This window comes from Dermochelys coriacea, chromosome 5 (genome assembly GCF_009764565.3).
Source record: "Dermochelys coriacea isolate rDerCor1 chromosome 5, rDerCor1.pri.v4, whole genome shotgun sequence".
NCBI lineage: Eukaryota > Metazoa > Chordata > Testudines > Dermochelyidae > Dermochelys > Dermochelys coriacea.
In genome coordinates this window covers 100559331-100578965 of record NC_050072.1, presented here as the reverse complement: position 1 = coordinate 100578965, position 19635 = coordinate 100559331, and the positions used below count along the sequence as shown (strand labels likewise).

Sequence of the window (19635 nt, the reverse complement as noted above, 5' to 3'; positions counted from 1 at the left end):
AGTCGCCTGAGAGACCATTAACCGACTGGGCTGCTCCTGAAGGGGCATTAGGCATAACTGGTGATCCAGTCAGGGAGGGGCCAGGCCTTCATAAAGGAAGGATCAAATTGTTACTAGAGGAAGGGTTAGGGACAAGACCCAAGTGAGAGGTAGTTGGGAGTTTTCCACCCTTAGGCTGAGGGAAGAATGGGTTCCACTTGCCCTACCCTCCCTCGGGTATTGGGAGTGGAAGACAGGAATATGGATCAGTGCTGGGATGGTTTGAAGCAGAGCTAGCCTGCAAAGAAGGCTACTAGCTGAGCCCAGCTGTATTGAACATTCAGTTGTTTTGCTATTTTCTGTTAGACTTAAGTGAGAGAATTTGAGATCCTGAATATCTTTGGACCCCTGTTACTTGGCTTGGCTGGAGGGCCAGGTCATAGTAACAGCTGAAATAGGGCAGAAAAGGCATGGGGGAAACTGAGGCACATCTGTTGCAATGCCATATACAGCACTGGGATGTAGTGTGACAGCAACTTTGCCACAGTCACTTTTCTGCTTGTTCTGCCAGGGGTCAACTTATTCTCAACTTGTTCTGTGATGGCATACCTGGGTGTCCTTGTGGCTGAAAATAGCTAGAGCACATCTTGCCTATGCTGGAGATTGCAAGGGCAGCCAGCATAGAAACATTCCACCAGCTTTATGCTGTTTAGGGACCTGTTGCCAATTCCATCCCCCTTAGGGCCCCTGTATGCTGCCAGAGTGTAAGGGAGGACTGGGCCTTTTTTTTTTTTTTTTTAAGTTTGTAAGAGGCCTATAAACTCTAGTCCTCTTTTCAAATAAGAGATTTTTTTTAAAAATGTAACAGGATATGCTAAGTATCCCAGTTTAATCACTTGCTTTGTGTTGCATCTCTAATCTATATGCTATCTATTTCTCTCTGAAAGCCTAGTGTGCTATTGGCGCTACATAAGTAACTAATCAGCCAAGGTGTGGCCTTTAAGTATTTGATAGTGTCTTCCTTCACAAACGAAGCTTATTTTTTTTTAAAATCTGTCTTATAATGAAGACAATTCAGTGAGAATATGAGTTTAGCTATGGTGGTGAAAGGCACTAGGTCTGAAATACTGTAGTACATATTGTCAGCTTGAGTCAGCATCTTGGTAATGTTATGGTCTGGAGGCTTTTAAGACTGGTGTATAGGTATCTTTCTGCCCCTTTAGATAATAGATGATTATGTGCTTCAGTAGTTAAGGTTATGTCCATATTACACACTGAAAACATGTTTTTTGGGGGCTTCTAACAGTCATGAAAACCTTGCTTTGATTTTTTTCAAAGATGAAATTTGGCAGGCAACTAGCCCATGATCTGATTTACTCATGGCTTTGAGCTCAGGAGGAGGGAGAAGTGGGAAACAACAATGTAAAAGGGCAAGAACACTGAATCAGTGTTAGGGCTAGGATGCAAACTGACAAAAAACAGAATACTCCATGTCCAGTCTGACATTCCATTCTAATGCTCTCGGGCTCCTCTGGTTGGCTTTGCACCCCTTTCTCTTTTTCCAGTTAAATGGCTAGCTGCCAGATTGTTGCTCTATTCTCAGTTGATAACCATTTATGGTGGGCCTGTACAGAACCATTCATGCTGCTTGAGCTCTGTGACAGGGGTAAATGGCCATTAGATGCTGTGGTTTCTTCTCCATCCCCAAATAGGCCACTGTAGAAAGGGGCATTGCACACACATTTGGGGGAGAGGGCAGTGAGATCTGTGCTTACATGGATCTAGTGGCAGGAATCCCCTGCATCAGGGCACAGATGGGCTGCTTGCTCTTCCAGTCCGTAGGCTGGAATAGAGATTGTGGAGGAGCTGCATTACAGCTCTGCACCCTAATTTACAGGTTGAAGGGTAGGCTACGTGCAGGGGTGTGTGTGTGTAAATTGCATCTTAACTGTAGATTATGGAGATAATCTGAACACACATGGATATTTGGTATTCAGCTCATTCCGTGTGTGTGTGTGTGTGTGTGTGTGTTCAGATTATCTCCATATCACCCCAGGCAAACAATAATGCAAGTTTCTTTGAAAAAGAATGCTATTAATACACTAGAAATTTCTGACACATCAGACCAATGGGAGGCAGGTTTTCTTTGCCTATCAAGATGAATTGACAGCATAGTTTAAGAAACAGATTTTCAGTTCTCTGACACCAGAAAGAAAGGAATGAGTCATTGTCAGTGATCCAGTCAGACATGCCAGGACTCCAGCCAGGGTTGTCAAGTGCAGAAGATCATAAATCTGCAAGTCAACATTCTGGCATATTCCTTTTCCCATCATAAGGTTACTTAAACTAATCTGCACATTATAGGCCAGAGTTTTTCAGTGCTGTGCTTGTGGAAGTTGCAAGAATACGTAGGATACGTGAGGACTTAGTTTAGTACCTTTGCTGTAAACAAATACTTAGATTTATATCACTTTTAGAATCAAACTATTGGCTTTATCCTGAATAACTCTTGAAGCACACATTATTGTAATGGTTTCATAGACCAATATAACTCTTGCCCTAAGGAGTGATTTCAGAATAGAATTTAATGCAGTGTTTTTATTGAAAGACCACACAAAGTTTGGCATATACAGCAAAGCTGTTTCTTAAGGTATAATCTTGACATGCATGTGAAACTATAAAAGCATCTTCAGTATCAGTTAAATTTTTGTTTACATTTAAGGGCTAGCATATTAGTAAGTTAATTCACTAAATTTATGTTTGGTTGCTAAAGGAGGATCAGCCTGACTGTGTTAAGAAGAAGAAAACAAAAGTTTAACAATGTTATGGGTTAAGGCCATCCATGATTACAGATTCATGTGTAATGGACAGAATTCACATTCCACCTGCTTTGTAAGATTGCATTAATATCTCTTTCTTTTTCTTCCCCGTACCCTTCCATGCGAATTTGCCCAAGTAAGGACCTCAGAATTAATTGATAGAGCCCCATGAATATAAATCCTGGGCAACATTGTCTTCTCAAGATCTGTATTACCTGTTCCACAGAGCCCTCCTTGGCAGTTGGGATCCCCCTTCATGGGGTATACCAGGGGCAGCCACTACTGGGGATGTGGGGAAGCCACTGGGGCACAGAGCCTCTTCATAGATGGTTCTACACTTGGGTGGAATGCTAAGGATCCTCCAGGTTTCCGGGTGACTCCTAGTAATCCTACAGCTGCAAATGTGGCTGGAGTTCCTGAAAAATCTAAAGGCTTAATTGAATGGGTCCTAAAGCCAATTTTGGAAAACTGTCTGGGGGATTATGTGAGTTTCTGGAATAAAAAAATCATAATGACAAACTTTCCATCCTAGCTATTGAATTCCATATTTATATTTTGCAAGCCATCTCCTTACCAAAATGGAGTGGAGTTAACTTGAAGGAAAGAAGAGTAGGATAAGCCTTGATATCCTGAAATCCTGAAGTCAAGGGGCCCTGCAGCCATAGGTTTCCCAGGCTCCAGAGGCCAGCTCTGGCTCTAGGTTTGCTAGTTTTATCATTTTCTGCTTAACCATACTCAGCCAGCAGTCTTTACTCCTCTCCTTTAGAAAGAACTGTAAATCACTGACAGGAGTGGGATCAGGACCAAAACCCTGCTGCTCAGTTTCCCCTGGTCTAATCTACCATTGAGCTAAAGCATGAGTATGAGCTGTTTAAAGAATATCTTCTTCTTGGAGGGAACAGGTAAGGAGCTGGATCCATTATATTTAAATGATATTGGACTCCTACCCTTGGCTGGCTGGCTGGGACAATGGAGCAAGCACAGGCCTCGTTGTCAGGCCAGGTAGCATTTCACAGCCAAAGGCTAGCAACCAGTGCCAGAAACAGGTAAGCCAGTAGTCACAGCAATCAGGCTTTCTTTTTATTCAGTTTTTGAAGATGGTGGCTTGGCTGATTCATTCCTCTTGGAACCCCTCTCAGGAACTTCGTGGTGAATCAGAATGGGGCACTCCTTCTGAAGTCACTGGCATCACCAGATGTGGTTTGATTAGATCAACTTTCTGCAAATGAAGAACCTCCCCATTCCAGTAAATTCAGGCTTGGCTATCCATGGATCCAAAAATATACCCAATCAGTCAGCAGATCCATAGGTACTTTGAGACATTTGAGGTCATGGGTCAGTCCACAGGCATTATCTCTACCATCCTAAAAAGTCCTAGCTCAAAAAAAAAAAAAAAAAAAACAAAGCTAGTAAAATTTTGGAACTGAAATAATGGGAATACATGAATCATGCATTCACTCAGACATGCACATGTTTTATAGACAGATGTTTATAACTCCCCCTTTTTATTTTGATATGCAGAAGGTCAATTTTGAAGAGCATATTTTTGACACACATTCTGGGTGAGATTACACTTTAACTGGGTCAGAATAAAAAGTCTTTTCCTCCTAAAATCAGTTTGGGGTTTCAGTGTTTGAAAGGCAGCTAGGCTGCATATAGCATTCTTAACTCTAAATACATGAGTAGTTCCATGGAAGTCAATGGGACAACTCACTTGCTTAATGTTAGCTACCTGCTTTAAGCACTTTGCTGAACTGGGGCTGAAGTGAGTTGTTTATGTGTAGGTATAAGGACAATTTTATTCATACAAAGCAAGTAAACTTTTATAGGTAACTATTCCCTTCAAGTTCAACTATGTAAGGAATGATAATTACATAATTGTATTAACGCTGTCTCTGGTACATCAGAAGCAGTTACATACGACACTGACAGCCTCACACAACGCAACAGGTCCTAACTATGTGACTTGGAAGATGTTGATGGAGCATATATGTGTTGTAACAAAGCCTCATTTTTAGTATTTTTTTAAACCCTTCCTAGCTAAAATCAAGAATACTATGAGTGGTGATGGGGTGGGGGGAAATCAAAGAGACAAACAGCACATTTTATAATCTGGGCTAATACCCCACTGTACAGTCACTAATCTGCTGCCCACCAATCGCTGGGTCCCATATGTTTCCAAGCCACCTGGGCAGGATCTTGTCATTGTTCCTAGCTCTGGGAGTCTAGGGCACATTCCTAAGCTCAGACCTCTTGCTGCTACCCTTTTTTATGAAGTGGAATGGCTCCACCTATCTGCCCTAAACATTGGAAATCAGTGCCTGAGACTTCATGAGTCCCCCTCCCCCAGTTGCTTACACATGTGCCCTAAAAATTCCACCTAGCCTGTGTACTCTAGTTCTAGTTTAACCCTTTTGGGGACAATGTGGCAAGAAAGCAAGGAACCCAAGCTTAGCAAAGGAATTTCTTAACCATAGTCCATTTACTCTCAAAGCACTCGAGTTAGATTTTTGGAAAACAACAAAATCCTGAGGTATACCCTCCTTTGTATCTGATCTCGCCCCTGCCCTTAAGTAGGGGGGCCTTGTCTCTGATCCAGGTGCTCCAACTGAGAAACCACAGATCCCACAATCATGCTCCCCCTACCTGCACCCTGCATGTTTTTTCTCACAGGAGCTCATTGTTCCGGGGCGGAAAGGGGGGAGCAACAGCTGACAGGTGATCAAAGTTAATGGCCCCAGATTGCAGCTTTGATGGCTTCTTGGAGATAGTCCTTCAGTGAGGTATTATGTACCCTTTCTAGGCAGGGACGCAGTCTGGAATGCAGTTGAGTAGGAGTGCCTTGGGCAAGTTTAGATGTGTTCAACACATAATACAAGATGGAGTTCATAATTTCATACAGATATGTCTCACTCTGTCATGTTGTGCATCTGTGCAAATAAAAGAGGGAAACAATCAACAGAAGTACAATAGATTAAAGAGAGAAAATTAACATTTCTCCCAGAGGTGTTAGGGCTATTCTGTACTGGTATATGGCAGAACAAACAATTGTCTATAAGAATGCCCAGGTCACCTTTTCCAGAATGTTGATTCTTGTCAAAAACACAATTCAAAGAAGAGGTAGAGTTCAGAACCCAAGAGAACTGCACTGTGAACAAATGAATGCATGGATGTTTCCTTTTTAGCTGCTTTTTTATTTTTAAATATTTTTTTAAGCATATAAGATAATGGAAACTTTTCTAAGATGCCAAAGAATAAAGGAAATACTTTATTAAATGATTTCCCTTCCAATTCAAAAACCCCTATCACAGAGGGGTCTCGGAATCTGACCTCCATCCTGCTCAAATGTACTAACAAAAATCACAGGGATGGCTTCTTGAAAGAACAATTGGAAAATTCAACGTATCTGGAGGCTTTTACTGCAGTAGATAACCGATTTGTCAAACAAAATACACATATGAGCAACTTAAAAGGACTTTTGAATGCTTTGAACACCAGGCCCCTATAGCTGATGCAGCAGTTGAAAGAAAAAAAAAAACCAACAAAGGAAAACTTGAGAAGAGAATAAAAGTATATGAGGCTGTTTATAAAGAAAACAAACCCATATGCTTGCATTTGGAACAAACAGAGAATGTAAGAATCTTGGGACATCTAGAGGGAGAGCAAAGAAAGGTCACAATTGTTGCCAAAAATTCTACAATTAAGTATCACCAATGAGATTGTTGTAGTGGAGCAGATGTTTTAAATCAGAAAACAGCAGCATATACTGAATTTGCCAGATTAAGTTGGGCTGATAGATCAAGGCAAAAAGGCATTACCACTGCTGGTAGTAGCAATGCTTCAAAAGTACCTTGTGCCCCCACACACAAAGCAGTAAATATATTGCTTACTAGTGGTAGTAGGGGCACATCTCTTCAGAGGAAGGCCTTTAAACCATTTCTGCCTGCACCACTGTACCCAGGACAGCGTCTCACCATTGTGGGCAGGAACTCACATACACTGCAGTCAGAATGGTGCAGTAGGCGCTTCACCCAAAATGTTTCAGTCACTGAAAGACAATAAATATAGAACCCTAAAAGATTCTTTCCATAGTCACTTTTAAGGATAAAGCGTTTAAGAGACTAAGTCAGTACGAGTGAAAATTAAGGTTCCTGCCACAATGTTAATTTGACCACTGTGCACATCATGTACATTTTACAGTATAAATGGAACAACCTAAACAGAAATACTCAGCCATAGTTTAACAAGAATAGAAAATACTACATATGCGCAATGCAGTCAGATTGCATTGCTGTAGGAACAGTAACGCTATAATTTGTGGACTATTTGGAATGTAGGTTCACCTTCATTAAGTTAGGGCTAGAGTTTGCCAAAAGGCATGCTTCTGTATATAAAGGGCAGTGCATAGCTGTGCCAAACCTTGAATGGGCATGCTGAGATTGCTATAGTTACAATTTAAATTTGATTCTCTAACCTTGGCATGAAAGTCTGTGCCCATATGAAAATAATGTATAGATGGTTTACCTTGGAATCTACTGGATGATTCTCTCCTCCCTCTTCCCCCCCCCCCTTTTTTTAAACTGGATTTGTATGTATAAAGTAATTCCTTCTCAGAGAAGATCAATATTAATGCAATGTGCACACAGATTTTTTTTTTTTTTTTCTCCCAGGATAGTCATTTTGTTTAACTATTGGGCTCTACTTTTGTGCTAATATGCTGAGTCCTTTCACTTTATAAAATGTAAAACTATAGGTAAACACTTTCAATTTTCAGTCAAAAGTATTTGGTTTTCAGGTGTTCAGTTTTCTGATAGAAAAACTGAAAATATTTGAGGAAGGCAGAGAACTTCAGGGAACAGTTTTCACCTAAATTAAACAGTTTTTTCCTGGGAAAAAAGGTTGGACCAAATATGGAATCTTGAGCTGAACACCTCAAATTTATTTTCATGAAACTTCTGCTATTTTCAGCCAAAATCTCATGAACAGCCAGTAAGATTTCAGTACTGTTAAATCAAACCTGAACCTGAACCAGATCAAAATACTGCCTTCACAGTGCAAACTTAATTGTGCAAAATGATGTCTGCATGGCTTTAGGAAATAATATTTGTTGCAGGAAGAGCAAAGCTTAATACATATTATGTAAAATGGTATGGACATCTACAAAAATGGTGTCTTTGTTCTTTTATTCTTGGCAATAGAACGGTATGTTAAAAATAAAACTGGATATTGCTGTGCCAAAGGAGATCTCCATAGAGCAAGTTTTTGCTCCTAGAAACCTTGATGATACCTCTTCTAACTTTTGGTATGGAGGGTACAGGGGAAACAGTCACACGACTTGTAACTTCAAGGCATTTCTTGCAAATCTATGGATTTGGGGACATAAATTAATGCTTAATAAAATTTTCACTCAGATATCTCCAGTTCACATTTTTAAATAATGTTTCCTCAGGAACTAGCATTTATAAACATGTTTTCCCTTTTCCCCTCCCCCCTAAAACTGTACTGTTGCTAGGTTGAATGAACAGCTGCACCAGACATAAACCCCTGTGAAGGGTGGAACATATTTGTGGTTACACTTCCAAATGTTTACACCCTGTTACATCTGCAGAATTGGTAATTTTTAGTTCTTACAAATGCTTTGTAATCTTTTTTTTTTTTAAGTGTCCTGTAGTTTAGTTTAGTTAGCCACAATATCTGGCTTCCTGTCTTTCATGTTACTCATAGAATGTGCAATCAGCATTATTTTCTTGCTGTTTTGAGGAACAAATGCTGCAAAAAAAACTGCTGTTATAATCAGTACTTAGTGATATATTGATGCCCTTTAGATTTTACTATAATGGCACTGAAACACTGAAATTTGCTAAGTAAAGATAAAATCATTGTGATCTAGAAGTGCAGTGTTTGTGTGGAAAAAGTGGCAAGGTTATAATCAATTTAGACTAATATCAGTCTTTAAGAAACTGATTACTAGAGAAGCAAAGTCAGAGACATACTCACCCATGGGAGTTTAAAGGCCTCGTCTTTCAAACTTTACTGACGTGAGCAGTCCCACTGACATCTGTTGGGTTTGCAGGATTTATTCCTACAGCCGTAGGTCTAGATTGTCACTGCCCTTGCTTGGATGTACTGGGGGTAAGACTAACTTACTCCCCTGTTTGACCCTGCTTAGACTGTCTTCCAGCCACAAGTGAAAAAGGGGAATTATTTGTCTCATATTCCCTCCTGCAAGCAAGTGGGTGGGGAGAGGATGGAGAGTTGGAGGAGCCCTGGCTCTGGTACCTCCCACCAACTTTCCAGCCATAGTAGCTGGCTGGGTGGCACAGTTGGGAGTAAACTGCTCCAAGAAAATGGTCGAAGTACCATACTCCCCACCCAGAGCAAGGGGCGAGCAGGGGAGGAATTGTGACTGGGTCATTGTTCTCTGGTCCGTGCCTGGGATGAAGCAGCTACTTAGGGCATATGTTTGTTGCAATCTGGTCCATGCTGATAACTCTCTGTGATCACTAGTAAATGAAATGTTCTGTACTGTGGAAGGGAATTGGATTTTGAGGAATATTTGTATATATGAAATGCTAGAAAATAAAATTGGGTTCAATGAGAACTCTGCCTTAAAAGTTATCTCGGCAATAAGCCTTTAACAAGAGATCTACCAAGTTCAGGCGCTTCCAAAGGCTTCCCCAAACGAGAACTTCTGGAGGCAACATTTTTTTTTCTTCTTTTCTGGCTGGAGGAAGGACAACTCTGCATATGCACACCTCTCTACTTTGGGGAGCTTACTCCCCTTATAAACACCCCTTGACTTCTCTCCCACCATCGCTCTGGACCAAGTCCTTGTAGTCCTTTCTGCTGGACAGTGTTATTGTGCTGCAATAGCAGCATATTAGTCAGTGCCACCATTCATTTGTAAGAGGTTTAGAATTTTTGTCTCCATCTGAGCTTGATCCTGCAATGTTTAAAATGCTTAAAATTAAGTATGTGCTGAAGTGCTTTACTGGACTGAAGTCAGAGTGCTCAACATCTTATAGAACCGAGCTTCTCTTAGTCTCATCACCTCTGCTGCAAAAGGGCTTTAGCATATAACAGTGAACTGGTCAAATTAATCTGAAAGAGACTACTCAAGAGACGGGCTTTCCAGCTTTGCGATCAAATATGCTGTTCACTTTCCCGGGGAGTCTAGAGCAAATGAGAACAAGTGTATCATGTATTTAAGGAGCAGCATCAAATTTATGTGGCATAAACATCTAGACTGGGGTCACTAGAGGACATTTTAAAACAAATTACCATTTATGAGAGAAAAGTAGACCCTAGTCTACTTATAATTAAGTTTTCAAGTTAGAAAGGCAGTTGAGCCCTGTAGCTGGTAATTTGAGGTCTCTGTCTGAATGTATTTTTCCCTGTCTTTATACTAATTTATTTTTGAAAAACACAAAATGGTGAATATTATGGTTTGCTGCTATGAGGAGGTTGTGTTTCCTTTGGGGTTTCTCATTAATTCTAGACTAAAATAGGACTGAAATCTGAACAGCAATTGCAATGCCTGGACTCTGAATTATATGTTTCTTTGTATCCATGTGTTAAAACGGGCCAAAAGTAGGACCATCTTGAAAATCAAATTCCTTGCCTGAGCTGGGTATTGCTAGTTAACTCAATATAAAACAAACCCCCTAACAATGTTTCTGCATCATTCTGTTTAGAATTTTTAGAAAAATTACATGCATTTTCTGAAAGTGGAGCCTACTGATGTCAACTACCTCTGTAAATCAGGAGTCACTCCACTGAAATATGTGGAATTACAATGACGTAAATCTAGTGTGAGATCAGAATCAGACCTAAAGTTTTCTCCTTTTGTGCATGTAAAAACAGGTTTTTAAATACATGCAAGCTGATCATTCAAACCAGGTAAAAATCCATAAATACATTTCTGTACCAATTTCTTTCTGCAATTTGAATGACTGGGCAAACTGTATACTAAAGAAAAACCCTGATTAAAACAATTCACATTTCACAAGCAGGAGTATATTTAATAACTTGCTTGTGTATGAGAGATATTCTCGCTTATAGAATGGAACAAAGAATATGGAGGGACAGTGAATCGAGCTGTTTCTTGGTTATTTGCTGTGCAAAGGGCCAAAGTCTTCTGAATGTGAGATGAATTAACTTTTCCACTGTCATTGCAGTCGGGATCTTAGGAATTGGGCTGTGCTCACTCAGGTCCCAGTTTAGCAAAGTACTTAGATATGTGCTTAACTTCAACACTACTCATGTGCTTGAAGTTAAGCACTCCCTTACATACCTTGCTGAATGGGGCCCTGAATTTGTAGCCATATGGAGCCACTGAGCAAAAAAACAGACAGAAGGGAGTGATGGGGCATGTGATACTACTGCAGTTCTGAAGATCCACTCACTCTGACAGAATTTTTCCCAGCCCTGCTCTCAGAGAGCCCTGGCTCCCAGGATAACCACTTGGAGTGGGCAATGGGAATACATTTGGGGGGGGAGGGATAGCTCAGTGGTTTGAGCATTGGCCTGCTCAACCCAGGGTTGTGAGTTCAATTCTTGAGGGGGCTATGTAGGGATCTGGGGTGAAAATTGGGGATTGGGCCCTGCTTTGAGCAGGGGGTTGGATTAGATGACCTCCTGAGGTCCTTTCCAACCCTGATTATTCTATGATTTGTCCCTTATGTGTTCCCAGTAGATTGCCTAAGATCATTTTACAGGAGGTCTAGGTGATATGCAAATATAGAAGACGGCATCAGACTGGCCACAGGGCAGTTTTGTGGTGTCTTGTGCTATCTACTCATTTTGGCCAGATAATAATATTGTAGAAACAGACTCTCTAACACTGGCTTTTCCTTGAAGTTTTCTTAATTTGTTTCTCTGTTTTGCAGACTGCTAGCTTTCTTTGCTTTGTTTTTTTATTCCTTTGTAGTCTTAGTCTTAGTGGTACTTTTATGTAAATAAAGTCTGCAGGATTGGGATTCTAGTTTGCATCAGATTTATCTCCTTTTCTTTTTTCCATATTTTTTTTTAATCACTTTTTTCAGCCTCTACATGTAGCCCTCTGGATTTTTATTCCTGATGTTAGGTTAGTGTCTTAGGCCCCATTCCAAACAAACAACAACACTTAAGCATGTAGTTAGTTTTAAGTATAAGTCTAGTTCCATTGCCTCTTTGGGGACTACTCATGTGTTTAAAGTTAAGCATGTGCTTTAGTGCTTTGATGAATCAGGGCATTTGTACATATTAGTGTATTTTTTCAGTAGTAACCTTAGAAAGAACTGCCAACAGCTTATTTCAAGTTCTACTGCAAAACTATGAGAAGTGCTAAGATTTTACTAAGTGTCAGTTAAAATATATTTTTATTTTTAAGAAAGTTGAATTATAAAATGAAGCTAGAGATGTTTCTGTCCAGAAAATAATGGAATGTTCCTGTAGGATATCCATTTATTATCTATATAAACAATCACTCCATAAAAGTATAATTTTAAAGGATAATACTTGAGTAAAAACTGAAATTTGTTTAAAAAATTAATTCTTCGCACTTATAGTGTCTTTCATCTGAGAATCTCAAAGCATTTTACAAACTTTAAGTAAGATTCTCAGTATCTGTAAAGTAGATTATATCTTGTCTACAGATGAGTAAATTGGTCAGAGAGAGATTAAATGTCTTGCACAGTATGTCAGTGGAGGAGCAGGAAACAAAATCTAGGAGTCCTGGCTCAATGTCCTGTTCTAACCTCTACACAACATTTCTTCCCTAAAATGAATACTTTTATCTAGTGATGCACAAGTAAAGTGTCTGACATTTATTGTCCTATTTTTGTGTATGTTTGTGTTCCTAGGCCATTACATTTCTGTGGATACTTCCTGGGGAACTCATGGTGAGAAAGCAGTACTTACCAGTCCTGAACTACATTCTGAAGAGTGGAGCTGCATCAGGCTTATATATCAGATTGCAACAGCTTCAGAGATGTCATTTGATCCTACCAGACTAAACCTGTATCTGAGGTTACAAGGAGAGAGCTTTGATCATTTACTGTGGTCAGCCAAGGAGCCTTCAGATAGCTGGCTCATAGCCAGTCTTGATTTAAGAAACACCACAAAAAAGTACAAAGTAAGCACAATTGTAGAAGATAGTACTGGATTTACTGTGTACATGCTGGAATGTACTGACTCTTGTTGAACAGAGAGATGAGGTGGGTGAGATAATATCTTTTTAGACCAACTTCTGTTGGTGGAAGAGACAAGTTTTTTTTTTTTTTTTATAGTGCGGAGCTTTTCTTCAGGTCTGGAAAAAGGAATCAGTATTCAACAAAGTGTCAGATCTGAAGAAGAGTTCCGTGTAGCTCATAAATTTGTCTCTTTCATGAACAGAAGTCGGTTCACTAAAAGATTAATATTACCTCACTTACCTTGTCTTTCTAATGTCGTGGGACCAATGCAGCTACAACAACACTACAAACAACATTGACATTCTTCTTGGCTTTCATTGTTGTTTTCAGTAAGAGAATCTTTGAGTAATGAGAACACAGAAAGAGAACTCAGTGGAAAATGAAAGCTTTTTCACTGGAACCCAGACTCTCTCTGGTTTTCGCGCACTTTCCTCTGCTACTTGTTCAAGGACCTGAACATGCAGGCTTAATGTATGCAAAACTCCCATTGAAATCAATGGAAGTTAGGTGCACAAAGGATTTCACATTAATAAATAGTTGCCAAATGTTGTCAGGGACAATTCTCTAAATAAGCCTGGGATCAAGCTGGGGCTGCCAGAGTGGTATGCAAATATCCAATCTGAGCATGCATGGTAACTGGACTGAAAGAGTAGGCATAGAACTGCACGTACGTAAACAGATCTCTACTTCACTAAAGGTGGTCTTTTGGTGCAAATAGAACCTCACTTTTTAAGGTCTTTCAAAAAACTCCTATAGAGTGCATGATACTCAGTTTATGTCTGCCAGAGATGAAAGAATTAATCCTTCCTGTAACCTGTTAGCTGCTGGTTCCAGGGCATCTAGGCATTTTAAAACTGATTGATTTTGGAGATTGCTATCCCAAATCAATCTATTAATTCTATCCCTAAAATCAAGTAGTTAATGCTAACCTCCATATAGTTCAGTCCCTGAAATCCAAATTAATGTTGCCTCCCACCAACAAAATAGGTTAATAACCTCCCCAAATTAATCAGCTCTAACCCCCCCTTGGATTAATCAGCTATGCCCCCAGATCAGTAATTACTTCCCAGTCACCACTCTTCTTTAGAGAGCTGCTTAGCTTTTGTTATTCCCACGCTCACTGGTTCTTCTGCTCCCCGGCCCTCAAAGGAGCAGAGGGTTCGAGGCTTACAAGACAGTATTGATACTCTATGGAAAGGAGCTTGGGTATCTGGCAATAGCTTTCTTCACTTCACAGTCTGGTCTCAAAGCTCCAAGCTCATTGCTAGCTCTTGTACTACCTCGCTAGCTGTCTCTAACTCTCACTGAACCCTCTAGAAGCCTTTTTCTCCAGGTCCATGTGACATCACTACCTCACTGCGTGACTGCATTAGTACCATCCCCAGGTTCCATTTATGTTGACACACACGCTTTAGAAAACTTCAGCAAATACCCGTGGAAAAAGTCACTGTCTTGAATGGTGGCAATAGTTACACTAGGCCCATGCTTTTGTTCCTTCTTTGTCACAGGGCTCATGGGAACAATAAAGAATACCTGGTGATGGAATGATAAGGATGGTCATTCCCCCTTAATGTCCCCAAACTGTGCATACACACATGCATAAGAGCCTGAGCTGAGGTGGAAGGGATGTGCTCTGCCCCAGCAGTGGTACTGCAGCTGGGGTAGTTCTATATCTGAGCCTGTCCCCAGGAAAGTAAATTGAGAAGTGTTTTATTGATTTTAGTGGGAGAAGGAGCAGGTTCCATGCTTGTGTAAAATATGTTAGGTTAAATTCATCTGTGATGTAATGCTGTTCAAGTCACTGGAGATACCTAAGAGATGAATTTTTCCCAATAGCCTTCAGGAGGAATGGGAGGCACATGGATACATCTATACAGCAGCAGTACTATGCAGAACTCCTAAATGTTTGCATTGCCAGCATTAGTTGGAGCCCAGGGGCTAGAGTCATGGCCTTGTTCCCATTCTGCTCAGACATGTCTCTTTTGGATATGTGCTTCTGGAGCACTTGCAGCCATAGCTGCCTCCAGTGATGAGCTGCCAAAAGCTGAAGAACCGGTTCCTTCACTCGCTCCGGGTCTTCGGCAGCACTTCGGCGGCGGGTCCTTCACTCGCTCCGGGCCTTCGGTGATATAGTAACAAATACTAGCACCCAATTATACTATTGTGTTTATATTTTCCAGATTGTACTGGAAGGTGTACTGGGACAAGATAATTCTGCCAGTATAGCAGTTTTTGAAATTAAAATAACTACTGGATATTGTATTGGTAAGTATCATCCCTCTCCCCATGTGCATAGATGAAAACAAAAAATAATTTTTTTTAGAGAATAGTCTAGCATAGTCCATGTAAAAAGTTCACTATATTTAAACTCTGTGTGTGTGTGTGTGTGTGTGTGTGTGTGTGTGTGTGTACATATATAGGTCTATATGACAGAGAGAGAGCTTCACTTAAATGTGTGTGTATATATATCTGGGCTATTTATTGCACATTCAAGATCTACTGTATGACTCACAAAACTAGACTGCTGCAAGAACTGGACGTAACAGCTGCAACTCTATGACTAACTGTCCATTCATGCTTCATTACGGAGATGTCCGAGCAGCTCTATAGTTACAGTTGTGTTGATGATTGTATGTAAAGGAGGAATTTTAAATCCCTTAATTCCCCATGGTATTTCCCAGAGATCCCTACCAAAGTAGTAACATTGCAACGAGCAGGAAATATTTAAATTTTTAGGTAAATTTAATGGTGGATGAATCCGCATTTTTCCATTCTTGTGTGTATAAATTACACACTAAAAGGTAACATTTCAAAGCATTTTATTGTGCTCCGAATAACTTACTTATCACAAGCATCACATGCTTGATAATTCACACATACTTTACTCTTCTTTGGGCGGGCTACTTTTTAAACATGAAGTTTAAAAATAATCATTACATCTATTTGGCTCTGCAATGGACATTCAGTAGACAGGGGGCCTTTCTGTTTTACAGTGCCAGCCCTGCTCCAGTTAAAATAGTCACTGCTATAAAACTCAGCTATCCAGCTGCGCTCCCCAGCCTGTCTACCTGCCTGTGACTACATGGCCCATCCAGCCCCTCACCATACACCCCATTTCACTGAGCCCCATTCCAGTCTCTCTTGGACCCACTGTGATTCACCAGTGGGAGCGCTGGTCTGACAGACCTGATAAGGGTCAGAGAGTAGTACACTGAGTCCCTGTTTTGGCATTTGCAATATTTTAATTGGTGCTAAGTTCCAGCAATTAGTGAGATACTTTAGCAAATGTCAAAAGAACAAGCGGGACTGAACAGGATGTGACACAATAGTTCATAGCACGCATCAAGGGTCAGTGGCTATGGTAGTTTGGGAGTTTACATTGCTTCCTTTGATGGCTAGCTAGTAAGCCCTGTAGGTGTTTGTTCTTAGATTGCAGAAGGCTAACATGTGGTCTCTACTAAGATAATAAAGTAGATGCTTAGCAATAGCCTTTCTTGCCACTTCTGTAATGAACATATGTGATCTTCATGATGTTATCTGCAATTGCAGAATGTGACTTTGAAGAAAATCATCTTTGTGGCTTCATGAACCAATGGAACCCCAATGTAAACTGGTTTGTTGGTGGAGGCAACATTCGAAATTCACAATCCATCTTTCCCAGAGACCATACATTTAACAGTGAATTGGGTAAGCAACAAGTAGATTATCTAAACTAAAAATAATCTGTGCCCACAAAAGCATCTAACTTTTAACTTTTGTATTGTGGTAGCAACTAACCGACCCAACCAGGTCACATGATTGAAAGATAAACTAAGACTTCTTTACTTTTGCTTACCCTGTTGTCAATGAAAAATAAAATAAATGATTGGTGAATAATATTGTGACATTTATAATGTTGCAAAGGCAGGGCTACGCTTTAAGAGAATGTTAGGAGGCCAGGTCCTTGCTACTCATAATTCCTCTTTTTGCTATTCCTTCAGATCTAGGCTGAGGGGGACAGAAAGGTGGTGTAAAGGCCAGCTGTTCTCCATTCCTTTCCTAGATAGTGTAAATACCTCAGAGTAGATGAAATGCATTCTTTCTCAAACTTGCTCTCCTTATATTTCCCCTCATCTACTTCTTAATATTGTATGTGACTGGGGGAAAAAAACAAGTCCATTTATTTTTCATTCCAATACTTGCCTGTTCTAAGTTTCTCACATTGGAATGTGGGTATCGCATGGCTTGAGATATTTAAAACAAGAATAGACAAAGTATTGGAGAAAATACTGTAAGGAACAATCCTGCATTGGCAGATGGAGAATGGGCTAGATGACTTAGATGTTAGTGATGGAAAAATACTTATTATGATTCTAAAGGCTTTGATCCTGTTTCTTCTTTCTCATTCAGTTCTTGTCATCTTCGTCATTTTCTCTCATTCCCATCACTCTTTTGGGTCTGTTTTACTTTCATTGGTCAGGTAACTTTCATATGTACGTACAGTAACACCAATGGTGATAAGAATCAATTGCATCTGCAACATTAATAGGAGACTAAGCCCTTTTGTCTGTTTAATAATTTAGGCCCTGATCCTACAAAGGTTTTTATGCACATACTTAACTTGGTGCCCTGTGAGCAGCCTGCTTCAAGAGCAGGAGCAGATTTACCATGAAACAAACCATGCGGTGGCACCAGGCTCCCAAAGACGGGCCCCAAAATGCAGGATAAATATCTGACAGCCTGCCCCGAGTCCTGGCTGCTTGCATGCCATGGCCGATGGCCCCACGCTGCTCCCGGAAGCGGCCGACTGCTGGCACATCTCTGCACGCTCCTGCCGGCGGGGGGGGAAGGGGAGGAGGCAGCTCCCCTGCCCCCAAGGGGTGCGCAGAGACATGCCAGCAGCAGCACTGCAGGACTAAGGTGGCTCCCTGCCTGCTCTGCCTTCCTTCCTCCCTCCATGCCGCTTTGCTCCTGCAAGCGGCCTGCATGTCCTGTCAGCCCCTGGGCTCATGTGTGTCTCTCCACACACTGCTCCCACCCTGAGCGCTGACTCCACGCCTCCCATTGGCCAGGAGCTGCAGCCAACAGAGACCCCCTGCCCCTGGCCAGGAGTTACTGCCAGAGGGGTGTATGCCCCTGTCACTTTGGGAGCCCGAACCGCAACCCCCTGCCCCAATCAAGGTACCTCACTTTATTTTCATTTACTTCTCATTACTTATAATATAGGAGGAGGATGAAGGAAAAAAAGAATGAAAAACAGGGTGGGGGAGATAAGAGGATAATGTTCTTTTTTTTTTATGGCTGGGTCCCCGGGGGGGACCCCAAAAATGAAGCTGTGCACAGGGCCCCACTAACTGTAAATCTGCCACTGGTTTAAGAGCAGTCTGCTCACAGTGTAGAGCTGAAGACGTGCATAAGTCTTTGAAAGATCAGGCCTTAAGTATCACTCTCATGGCACCTTTTCCTCATTTTTGTATTGTGCTTCTTTACTCTAGTCTCATGTTCCTGTCATCTCTTACATTCCACTCTTCACCCAGTCCAGACTTGAGCAGATGTAAGGGCCTTATAGCTTACTGAAAGAACAGCAAATTTAAAAAAAAAAAAAATTATAGCAAATGAAAAAGTAGAAGTTTGAGTTGCTTTTGATATGAAAAAACTTCTCCTTGGACACTGCTTTGTAATATTAGACATATAGTTTGTGAAACAGTTGCTTCAAACATATAAAAGATGTGTTTTTTCCTTTTTAAACATACAAGGAACTTGGCATGGGAAAAAAGTTCACTTTCCTGCCTCAGTGGTAAGAAAGGCTAAAAGATAGAATTCTCCTTAAAACTGTATGTATTACCAAAAGCTCTGTTCAGCAGGTATTAGCAATTATACCAGGCTGAGTGGCCATTTCTAAGTGGGCTGTGCTGAACATATGAATATGTATTTTCCATATGGATTTGGCCCAAAATTCAGAAAGCAAGTGAATGTCTTATACATAGATCCAAGAACTAGTATCCTGATAAATGGTTCCTGCTCTAAATACACGCCCCTTACAAGGGAATAAGACCGCGATATCTGTTGTCACTACCTTTTATTGGTTGTAACATTAGACTAGAGAAAACTGCTGCATTTTGCAACAGCTTTAGTTTTTGGGTGAATTCAAGATGTAACCCCAATGAGATTTGCAGGTCTTCAGCACTTTTGAAAATCAGGCAAAAGGTATCTTGAGTTGAGCATTGAAAAACAGAGGCACACAAAATTAGCAAACTCTTCTACAAATTTTGTCTGTAGATTCTGAAAATTAAAAAGTACCTGTGTAACTTGAATGAAGGAACGTGAATGCAAAAGCTAGTTAAACCCTAACTCGTGCTCTAAAAATAGAGCGGGTGTCCTATTCAAATCATAGTGCTGTCTGTTTCCTTTGCCCTTTTTAACAGACTTTGATAGTACAACAAAAGACCGTAATGCTGTTATGCTTAGAGCAGTGACTATGTTGCAGTTTTACAATCTCCTGTAAAACTTGTGCATTAAAAATCTTCTATTGGGACCCTGGTCTGACTGTCATCATTTGTAGGGGGAAAAACAGACATGAAAAGAGATTAAAACCCATCAGTGATCCAGATAACTTGAAAAAGATAAGAAAAAATTTCTGAAATCTTTATAACGTGATTGTTATGGTCTGTAGTCTGTTTAAGAAA

General features: G+C 40.6%; 1 protein-coding gene across 3 annotated transcripts in view; it reads left to right on the top strand.

The window, feature by feature from the left end:
* MAMDC2 (MAM domain containing 2) overlaps positions 1-19635 on the top strand; it is a 97302-nt gene that overhangs the window by 27184 nt on the left and 50483 nt on the right. For all 3 annotated transcript variants that reach the window (XM_043515165.1, XM_038401889.2, XM_038401890.2), the window contains exons 3-5: positions 12641-12912; positions 15151-15235; positions 16520-16657. In XM_043515165.1, the coding sequence (XP_043371100.1) occupies positions 12769-12912; positions 15151-15235; positions 16520-16657 (367 nt within the window). In that variant the 5' untranslated portion in view covers positions 12641-12768. The remainder of the gene's footprint in view (positions 1-12640; positions 12913-15150; positions 15236-16519; positions 16658-19635) is intronic.